The 12056-nt window shown below is 33.2% G+C and overlaps 1 protein-coding gene across 1 annotated transcript in view; it reads left to right on the top strand.

Moving 5' to 3' along the window:
* The window catches only part of Smp_155040 (cyclic-nucleotide-gated cation channel,putative), a gene marked incomplete at both ends in the record, with an annotated part of 47257 nt that extends 36111 nt beyond the window's left edge, over positions 1-11146 (top strand). Inside the window, 4 exons of the mRNA XM_018790575.1 lie at positions 2974-3120; positions 4423-4588; positions 5846-6028; positions 11087-11146. Coding sequence (XP_018646204.1) covers positions 2974-3120; positions 4423-4588; positions 5846-6028; positions 11087-11146 — 556 coding nt within the window. The remainder of the gene's footprint in view (positions 1-2973; positions 3121-4422; positions 4589-5845; positions 6029-11086) is intronic.
* Positions 11147-12056: the final 910 nt, after the last annotated feature.

Raw genomic sequence — 12056 nt, 5'->3', positions numbered from 1 at the left:
TTGATATAACGGATATTCAAAATATTTTCCTCACTCTCAAGTACATTACGATGATATATTAGTACAATAATAATGTGGTGTATGCTAATGATGATGATAGATATAAGTAATATGTAGCACCAATCGGAAGTGAAATGCCTAATAGCAGAAGATTAAAATGAAGCGAACAGAAAGGAAATAGGAGAGCGATTGAAATAACAATATAATTAGAGGAATAATCAAGTATATGAAGGGCAATACAAAGAGAATTTGCAACGGATGTATTTAATGTATAATTTTCATATTTTACCATTAAACAACTGTGACACACAAAATGGATGAAATCCAAGATTTTCAGATTTCCTGGTTAGTATGATTAATGAGTTTTGGATATCGCTCGGTACTAATTCATTAAAAATCGATCACTATTAGTTTTTGATCATCGGCCAATTGCCCCTACACGTTTAATCGTACAGCTTTTATTGTCTTTCTGAATAACATCATCGATGGGAACTTTAGATAAAAAAGAGTTGGTACAAATGTACTAAATTCTAAAGAACTTTTCTGTGATTAGGTGCCTTTGAAGGTTTTGTTATGTTTGTATACTTTTATACTCTAATATATTGAACAACTAGGTTAATTTCTTACTATGTAATTGTTTTACCTTCATAAGGTTGTTAGGACAGATCTATGTTAATGTGAATAATGAATGCAGAGTGATCTAAGTAAAAGCATCTAAAAACTGTATAGCATTCTGAAATTTAGTCAAGTAAAATTTCTGATTATAATGATTGCTGTACATTGGTGGAAGTGATGATATATCGTCTCTTTTAACTACTAATCTACATTCCTGAATGTCAAGATGTAAAAAACTTCTATTTTATCTACTACGGAACTTCTTAGAGTTGATTTAGTTTATTTTGTATGTATTATTAAATTTAACTCCCTTGACTGTTAAGTTATTCGGTTAGCGTAAAAGGGAATCAAAATGACTGAATTGGCTTATGAGAAATACTAATTCCAAAACATTTCACTATTTTCGTTGTCATTTTCGAACTCTTTTCATATATGATATAGGAATCTGCTATCGGATTTCTGAGAATGATTTTAATATGGTCAGTCTACTTCTCTGACACCTGACAAAGTTGCTGGGATATCCAAATATAAGATGCTTTTTTCATCTCTTCATGTCCTTATAGCCGCTTATAGCTTTCTAAATAAATCGCCCTGCTGAAATAACACAATACCATTATGTCATACGTTATGTTAACGAACAATAATCGAAAAATCACGAAATAATAAACTGTTCCATACAACTAGATGTTTCTTAGATCTACTTTAAATCTAACTAAAATAGCCGACTGTCTAATCAATAAAAATCTAGGTTACTTCAGTCTTAGCCAATCAGTAATATTACATCAGTATAATACATAAAGTTGGTTAAAAAAATTGGCACTTAACTCATCTTTCATGTAAAAATGGATTGCACCGTGGACATCGTTTTGCTTTGTTCACATACGAACACAGACTAGCATTGAGAAGGCAATGTTATATTCCATATATTAATTTCTACAGACAACTATGGACAAAAATCAGACTGAGAAAATGTCAAAATTCTAAGTAGAGAAATATCCAAGAATGCCAGAGGGTTTCTAGAACTATGGCATTTAAGTCAACCTGGAATCACATATTGGTATATATATATATATATATATATATATATATATATATATCATTATGAAATAGCTAGGCTTATCACAAAACAGTCAGAAGGAACTCAAACACACACAAGGATAATAAAACCTCAAAATATGCATGGTCAGAAATGAGATCTTCAGAACAAACTAACTTAATCCTTATGGAATAATCAGAAAACTCACTTCTACATGGAAGAGTTGTTGATGATATAAATAAATAAATAATATATTTGTAATATCCCAATGAGTAGAAAAATTAGATTTTCTGACGTTTCGCGACTCAGTGTAAGCCACTTCTTCAGAGAATAAACAACTAAATTAACATTAATCCAAGTTTAAATAGTACAACGGAACAATACGAATATTATAACAATATTTATAACAATCTACCCAAATGCTCGATTTATTCAAAAGTTGTTGATGATGTTATTCAGAACGACAATAGAAGCTTTACAGCTAAATCATCCAGTTCAGAGAATACGATGAGACTAAAAAAACACAATTTTACATTATCTTATTATCAGAAGGGGTTTTTGTGGAGACTTCAGTATTTTTCATAGTTGAAATCATGAGTCAATTGAAGCTAGACCACCATGGAAAACCTGAAAGCACTGGACGGCCGTTTCGTCCTATTGTGGGACTGACTTCAAGAGATATTTCCTGGAGTTCTAGTGGGAAGCAGTGACTAGTGGAGTTCAACCAGGTCTGTTGTAGAGATATCAACTCACTGAAGACAATTGGTGAATGGTTGCTCAACTTGGTGAATTGGTTGAAGTTAGACATTAACACCGTTGGATACCAGCTCAGTGGTCTAGTGGTTAAGCGCTCACGCACGAGACTGATAGGTCCTGGGTTCGAATCTCGCGAGGCGGGATCGTGGATGCGCACTGCTGAGGAGTCCTACAATAGGACGAAACGGCCGTCCAGTGCTTCCAAGTTCTCCATAGTGGTCTAGCTTCAATTGACTAATGATTTCAACTATGAAAAATTATCTTATTACCTGGTAAATAATATTAACATATTGTAGTTAGAAATATTCTTTTACATAAATTATTACGGACTATTACCATTAATCACTGCTGGTTAGTATAAACAATGTCTTATTCTCTGAATAACAAATATAATTTTCACATATTAAAATATAACTAGTCGGTCAGAGGAACAGATATTACCTCTAACTTTAATGTTGATCGGTTTTTCTTTAGAAAAGCAATTTCGATCATCATCTTTTCTGTGTGTCATTTTTTTATTCTTTTCTTCTTCAAATGGATTGCCAATTTTTTTTTGCTTTCTTCAGTTTATTAGCTTTATCCGGTAAGAACAGAAGAACAGCTGATGTAAGATCAAAAGGTTTTTCAACATTGTTTAGTTTATCAAAACAAGATTTTGAAGAAATAATGAAAAATTATCCACAAGCACATGAATTATTGAAGAAACGATCCCAGTAAGTTTTATTCATTGGTATATATACATCAGTTATCACATAAAACAAGAAAGAGTGATTCAATGGAGAGCTACCATTCTGACTAATCCATACTTCATTCACAATGATAACCAGTAATGAGTTTACCAATAAGTTACCTCCTTATGGCCTGTTAATATATCACGTGACTAAATCGTCAATAGAAACACTGACTTGTATGATCAAACCAATGACGCATTAACCACCACGAGCGGCCTAGAGTCAACTTTGAGTTATTATTCGTTCTTCTCATCGAGCTCCTCCCGTTTGAGTCCAGAACATCAACATCAGCCTCCACCAAATGAATCATGTATATCAAACATACGCAGTTTATATACAAGTAAATTAGACCTCATCATACCATAAAATAGAAAATAACAATTATACAAGATCAGGCCAAAAGTGGCTGTGATTGTGAGATACTGTAACTAATAGACTGGGAATAACTTTAGCGCGGTAAATTGTATAATAGTAGTCAATAGGTCAAATAGAAGCTTATAATAAAAGACGTATGAATATACATATTATGTAGTTACTTAATCGTTATACAATAAATATATACATAACAACATAAATAGATCCATAAATAGATCCTAGCAGTAACCATCCATTTATTCTTCGTTCGGAGAACAATCTATTAAACATAACAATGGAGGATGGTAATAAATAAAAAATAATAATGTTATTTTCCCTGATAAATCGATAATATAGTTCTTAAGACTAGGAATATTTATCGAGAAAGTCACGTAAGTCAGATAAATATAAATAATTATGGAAAAGAGTCGCGTAACATAAAATAGTGAAAACAATTGTAATCAGAAAAGACATGGAAACAGAAATAAGTCAGTAAATAAGTACAGGTAGAGGGAATGGAATGAGAATCTAGAAGTATTTTCATAGTTGAAATCATGAGTCAATTGAAGCTAGACCACCATGGAAAACCTGGAAGCACTGGACGGCCGTTTCGTCCTATTATGGGACTACTCGGCAGTGCGCATCAACGAAGTAACAAACATGAAATGAGAATGGAGTGAAAATGTCCTCTGTTTATTTTTGTACGTATAGTTCTGGCTTCTGTAAGTGTATGTTTGTAGTATCAGTTTATTTGTTAAGCCCATATACTTTATCCTAGCTACTGGCCAAGCCAATTCGCCTTACCCTATGAATGACTTTAAACGGCTAGCACGTTTTGATGAAATGGTCTTTGTTCAAGAGGTATTGAATTACCAAATATTATTCGATTTTATAATTATTATTAAATACCTCTATCTATTTTATACATAGACGAATGCTCAATCGAGACAAGAAAAAAGCAACTGATGAGGCAGTTAAAGAAAAGAAAAAACTTCAGAAAGAAAAGAGTAATGAATTAAATGATGGTGATGTCGCAGTTATAGAAGTTATTCCTGAAAGACCTGCCACACCAAAACTAATTGAAACAGTTGTAAAGGTAAATTGGAACTCTGATTAAACTGGTAGTTTCTTCCTTTCTCATCAAATTGTTTGACTATATAGATGATTCTGAAGGGATTTGACTGATAGAGCAGTGTAACGAGAATTACCAAGATATTCCAATACTGAACTATTGATTGTTTTACATGCTTCTTCCAAAAATCACACAAGATAACAGAAATCGCGTTTAGAAAGCGTTTGCTTTATACATCCAATGTAACCTGCTCTACAAGAGCAAGTAAACTTATAAATACACATTATTGTGGCTCAATGCGGAATTTTACCGTTGATACATCCATAAATGATAGGTTGGCTGGAAAAGACAATGCCAGTCCAAATCGTGTAAACAGTCTTTCTCAAAGATTTCGTTAGACTATTTCTCAAAGTTCTTTCAGCCGTATTTCCCTTTGTAGTATTGTTTGACATGTTAAGCTCATATACTTTAATCTAGCTTCTGGCCAAGCCAATTCGCCTGTCCATTATGAGTCATATTTGTATCTTGTTAATTATTCGCTTATTAACCTTGGCTATCTTTTATATGAGCGTATGTATGTGCACATTTCGTATCTTATCATATGTCTGTCATTCATTTTTGTCTGACTATAAATATTGAGTAATGCTTGCTCATAGCGAGTTGGCTTCCCCGCCATCTCCATTACGCATTATTTTCGCTTCGCTCTCGAGTTGGCTTACCAGCCATCTCCAATACGTGTCATGTATGCTTCGCTCGCTTACACTTGCTCATGTGCTCATAGCTTTATGGCCTACGTCATTTGTTAATAAAAATGTAGTTGCCGCTTCCCTTTACCTTCTTATATTATGCACCGTTAAGATTTGTATTATAACGGTTATCGAGGTGAACTATGAACGAAGCACGGCATTACATGATTGGCGATCCCGACTTACGAACGCGAAGCAAGATCGGTAACTTCAACGTACGAACTCGCAACACCTTAAATACAATGTTCATGAAGGGAGGTTTTTATGAACTGTAGAAAGTTTCACAGATTGCTGTTTCAGTTTAATTTTTCTCTGAATGGACTCGGATGATTAGCTGTTTTTGATGAATATTTGTTAGCGCTGGGTGTTTTCTTCACTGTTGTCAAGGTTGTTAGATATTGTGATGTAAATACTCCTTCTACCATTTTCTTTTATTTGTTCATATCTTGCTGGGATTTACCGAATTTTATATTGTGTCAAAATAATCAAAATATGCATACATTCTATGGTTACGCTTTTACGTTTATATTATTAGGTTATTGAATCTACTTATCCAGATAAAATAATAGCTAGACAATTGAAGGGTAGTTTTTCAAGTGAACTTGGAACAAGACGTAGATCCATTTATACAATTAAACCAAGTATTAACATGGTCACTAATAAAAAATCTTCAATTCCAAATACGAACGATGATAATACAGCTAATTATGATGAGAAGGTAAATATATTTGTTTCTGTCTATATGAAAGTATACGTTATAAATTTTTTAATATGAAAAGAATCAGTTTGACAATAGTTAAACACTGAATGTGGGCAGTGATACAGAGTTCAATGGTCTATATTTTCAATTTCAGTTAGTTAATACAGTAAATTATCATCTTAATTATCTTACCACCAACGCATCCAATTTCATCCTGTAGATGTTATATCAGCGTAAACTTAACTAACTGCACTAATTAATAGGATCCGCATGATTGTCATTAAGGAGAACTATTCCTATAAAAGTTGAGTTATGGAAATTGTTGATTTGTATAGTTTACATCATAGACTGAACTTGATTAAGAAGACGAATAGAGTCAGTTGATTATGTAATAATAACATAAATTCAAAATGATTAAAAAAAGGTATTTTCACAGTTGAAATGTCGAGGCTATCTAAGCTAGACTGCCAATGAAAACCTGGAAGCCCTATTACTTATTTACTTACTTGCTTACTTACCTACTTACTTACTTACCTAATTAATTAATTAATCGATTAATTACGCCTGTTATCCCTCGTCGAGGAACATAGGACGCCCACCGGCATTCCCCATCCAACTCTGTCCTGAACAATCCTTCCCAGTGCTTTCCAATCGCTATTCATTACTTTGATGTCTGCTTCCGATTCCAAACGCAATGTGCTTTTTAGTTTTCCTCTTTTCCGTTTCTCCTCACGATTTTCAAGTTAGCGCTCGTTTCGTGATTCAGTTTGATGATTTATTTCCTAACTACTACCATCGTCATTTCCTAATTTCCTCCTCGGCTGGAAGTTGGTTTGTTCTCTCACACAGTAGGCTGTTGTTGATGGTATCCGACCAACATACATTGAATATGTTTTGTAGAAATATCTGTATAGTTTCGATGATGGTTGTATTAGTTCTTCAAGTTTCAGCTCCGGCCTTGCCTGACTCCGGTTCTCACTTGGAATGCATCTGTCAGTTGTCCTCCATGTACCACTTTGCAGTGTAGTCCGTCGTATGAACTCCGTATGACGTATGATTTGATTTTTTTAAAAGAGATTGCTGTCTGGTTTAACTTGAAAAATAGTATGACAATGCCGTCATAGTGACAACCCCGAGATAGAATTTTTTGTAAAATAACACCATCACGTATACTAAAGAGAAAGTAAAAAGAAATCATGACGCATATCTTCGAGCAAAATCAATGGGATAAAATTAACAGATACAAAAAGAGATAGATTTGGGATCAAGTGGACAAAAAAACCAGAAAAGAACGAGAAGGTAAATGAGAAGAAAGAATCAGTAACCATGAAACTGACGACTAAAACAAAAGTAAAAAAAAATTGTATAGGAAGCATCACTACTAAAACCACACCAGAGTTCGATACATGCAATTAGTAATTATGTAGAGCTTACAAATTAGCTTATCGTTTTACTCTCTCAACATAAATGTTAAAAAGGTGGGGGGTTCTCTTTTGATGATAATCATGGAAATACATTTTTCAAAAATAGTACATTGATAATGTCTCTAGTCCAAATATAAACGGAAATAATAATAATAATGAATGAATGAACAACATGGTTTATTTTTTCGAAAGTAGCTGCTTATCATTATTTCACGTATCAATCATGCAATTGATTTAAGTAGTATAACCAGAGACACGAAAAAAGCCGCTTGAAATGATTGCCTTATGTGATAAAATAATGGGAATAACCAATAGACATCCACTAAATAGTCTACTTACGCTTTTAGATGATACTATATTTATAAAACACGTTTACAGACTAAAATCAAATTGTTCCAACACTTCGTTACATGCACTGCTTTTAGCGTCTTCTTCTGAAGTGATAATCACCATCACAATTTGTTCATATGTTAAATAAACAGTTTATATGGTCTACATATAATGTGAGTTGTAGTTAACCTTGTAATATTAATGAACTCTGCCTGTAGATCTTCTAGGGTTACTGCCGGTCTCAGACCCAGGTAAAGGAGAGTTGGGCGTGAGGTCAGCAACCTCATCCCTTAGCAAACAACCTGGCTGAAAAGAACGCTAACCAGAATAAACAAGTTAAATCTGAATCGTGGTGAACAGCCTTCACAAGGGGTAACAGGTGCAACTAAGTAGATAATTAAGTGAACCCTACTGATACCTGGAACTGCTTTTCAGGCAATCAGAAAACACATGTCTGGTTGTGAGTTAACTTATAATACAAAATTAGGCCAGTTACAGCGGACACAGTCTCAAGACTAGTGAATTCTTAATCATAGTAAACCAAAAAACATTCAAGGTTAGAGGTCTACTTTAGGGACTAGGTTCAAAAGTCTTGGTTAGGGGGAGAGAGTTCATTACAACCTATGTAATGGATAGTTAACCGTATAGTTCACTGAATTCAAATTTCAAAAACTTGGTGATAATGTAATTAACGGACAACCTTTGGGTGACCCTAAACTGACCTTGAGAGTGTCCATCTAATAACTAGGACTAAATGAGGGTTATAAACCAGTGTGAGGAGTAAGAATTATGATTTACAGTTGATAGTTAAGGTTAAGAATTAGATTTACAGTTTTTATCACGAACTAACATGAGCTATAATGCCAAAACTCTATTTAGCCAAATGAATGAAAGAATTTCGCTCCCAAATTCGAGACCTGTTATCTTCTACCTGACTGGTTCGTCCGTGAATTATAGTCTCGCCAAAAACGTTTAAGTGACCTTGAAAAATGTAAAAGACATGTTAAAATATCATGTTAATTTTTTATTCTGTTTACTGCTATTTTCTCATGAAAAATTCATCACATTCTTATCGTTATCTTAAGAATCTCTTTAGTTTATCCCTATTCTTTATTCTTGCAATGTTTATTAAGTCTAATCGTCTTAGCAACTAAACATAAATAGATTTTACTAAACTCTTTATGAGATACGATTGTTTCGTCATCACATTTTGAATGTCGTTAAAAAGTGACCAAAAAACTAATATTTTAAACAGGTTTTTTCAGTAGTATAGTTTACTTGTGTATGGTATGGCGGCCTGTTTAAACACCTGGGCTACCTGTTCCTGTCATCTAGATATTTCAACAAGTTATCCAATTTTGTTTGTTTTAATACATCATTATGGCTATTAACCGCATAACCTACTCAGGTGCGTTTCTGAAATGTGTAAAACCTTTCGTTGTACTAGTTACAAAAGGTCCAATCAGAGATATCGTGGTTGCTGGCAGTATACAGCGAAAAGAATGTACATTATTTAGATGTTGATTTATTGAACTGCAAATTCTAACTGCTGATCACTCAATACTTATCGTCAGGATCGACCAGGAAGTAAGAAACGAAAACTTATTGAAATACCCTATGCTGAGAATTCTATATTGTACTAAAACTATAATATTGAATAAAGCTAACAATGAAAACAAATTTATAATTTAACCTTTTCGGGTTTTTTATGCAATCCATTGACTAGAGTGAGTCTTCTTTAGTAGAATTGTTTGTCTAGTAGACTCGCTCAATAATTCTAGACACTTTTAACAAATATCGGTTATGATTGATAAAGGATCATTTGTTTACAACTGTAGAAAATCTCTTTGTTCTTTTGGAAATTGTCTGATGAGACTAAAGTTTGTGAATAATCTTTCAATGATTCCAAAACTGATCTTGTTCAATACCAACTTTTTATTGGGTTTGAGATAGGATTAGGAATTTAGAGCCAGCAGTGACGACCAGTTGACAGGGTCATGCCTCATAATTGAAAATTGAATGATCATTTATAGTTGAAATCGTGAGTCAATTGAAGCTAGACCACCGTAGAAAACCTGGAAGTACTGGACGGCCGTTTCGTCCTATTGTGGGACTCCTCAGCAGTGCGCATCCACGATCCCGCCTCGCGAGATTCGAACCCAGAAGAAAGCTTAATATAGAAAAAGTGACCAATAGAACCTTAATGTAAGAATTTTATACATCCATTGTCAAGAGTTAGTTATGTGAATGAATTTTGATTCTATCGTGTTGATTATATAGTAACTTTATAAATGTATCAACCTATATCAAGAGATAACCAATGAATTCTAGTAACGTTAATTTGCAGTGATAAATTTCAGCTGTAAAACAGTGTATGAATGATCATTTAGAACCTCTAGTTAAGTCAGTGTTGTTAGACAGGCATTCGTTTTTTTGTAAAATAAAATTGTATATCTACTTATTCGATCCATATCACTTATTCCTGTTTCGATACACTAACCTTACCTCAATCATAACAAACAAGTGGGATGTAAGAACTGAATTAAAAAGGAGGTTATATACTAATATTACAAAAAGCCTTTTATGACTTTTCAACGAATTACAGTAACTACCTTAACTGTAACAACTGACCATTACCTGTTTTTGTAATACTTATATACTTAAGCCAGATAGCACTTGTGATTGTTTGTTTTTTTATATTCATAATGGACATAGATTGAACACGACCTAAGTAAACTACTAATTTCATCTAGTCTAGGTTAAATTCAATTTAAATGACAATAAACATTGATACATTTAATAAATGTGAATATTTTGAAATTTTGTCTTAGTTCAATGTGACATTAAACAGTCAGTCAGTCAGCTACAACGTAAGACCAGGCACATATATGCATCGGTCCAAGTTGACATATCTCGTTAGCCCAACAAGATCAACACCGAATTCATAGTAGTTAGTTTAGTGGTGGTAGTATATAAAAGATAGGTTGTATATAAGGATATAGTATAGGAAGGAAGAAAGTTATGAAGCAATTTTAATCTCAAGTTTTAAGGGAAGATAAAGAGTGCATACACCTACACCATTGTGATCCATATCACCTAGAGTCTCAAACCATTGGTTACGATAGTCACACGGACCTCAACCAAGTAGTCTGGATCTACCAACATGAATTAAGTTAACATTATCCATTGATAAGACAGAACTAGAGATCTATCATAATTTGTTAATCTTAGAATAATAATGATCGGGAAAAATATCGATCAATTTTTTTTTGTGCTTTTATCACAATATTTTTACCATTAAAAAATTTTTTCCTAACTTTAGATCTTTTTACCGGAACCAATTAAAAAATTAATCAATAAACAATACTTCTCATTGTATTGACATTGAACATTTCAATGTTTGGCTAGAATTTTAATAAATGTTTATTGATTTCTTAATAGATAAATAACTTATGGTCATATTTTCGAATAAATTGACCATTGAATAGATTGTTATAAATAAATCAATATATATTTGTAATATTCCAATGAGTAGAAAAAATTAGATTTTCTGATGTTTCGTAACTTAATGTAAGCCACTTCTTCAGTGATTTTATTCTCTGTTTAATGGGTATTTGTACAAATAATACAATGTTACCATGGTATCAGACAATTAAACCTAATCTTATCTTATTTCTTTTTGACAAAATTATATAACGATCTTTTAGAAAGTTATATCTCCTACTTAGAATGTTACTTTCTTTAAATGAATGACATTTATCGGAGTTTGAAAGTCCAAAGATTGTATTTAAAACCTATTCAGCAGATGTAATAGCATTCACTATATATTAAATCTTACTATGGAATCGAAAACAGCACGTGTCCTCCCTCTTTAAATGTCAGATGAAGATGACTACAGAGGTGTATACCAGTATAGCAACCATCCTACAATCAATTTCGATTATAGCCAATTTTGGTTAAGCCCTTTTTATAACTTACTTAACAGACATCGTTATTTGGATAGTAACAATTTGCATATTCTTTGCACTGCTATACCACTAGACCACATGACACTCTAGCCGAAATCTTGACTGCTTAAATACCATTCGATGACTCATACTCCTCCCCATATATGTACGCACGCAAATACTATTATCAGCCTTTGTTTCGCTTTGTTGTGCCCTTATTAAATTTGACTATAAATTGCCTATGTAATTGCTTGCTATTCGCTCGCTTGCTCCTCGTTCGTTTCCTTCGCTTACTCGCCTGTTCACTCGCTCTCTCGCTTGCCGCTCACTCGCTCGTTCATATTC

This window comes from Schistosoma mansoni (genome assembly GCF_000237925.1).
Source record: "Schistosoma mansoni, WGS project CABG00000000 data, supercontig 0062, strain Puerto Rico, whole genome shotgun sequence".
NCBI lineage: Eukaryota > Metazoa > Platyhelminthes > Trematoda > Strigeidida > Schistosomatidae > Schistosoma > Schistosoma mansoni.
Note: the sequence above shows the minus strand (reverse complement) of the source record. Positions and strands in the feature narration are given on the sequence as shown.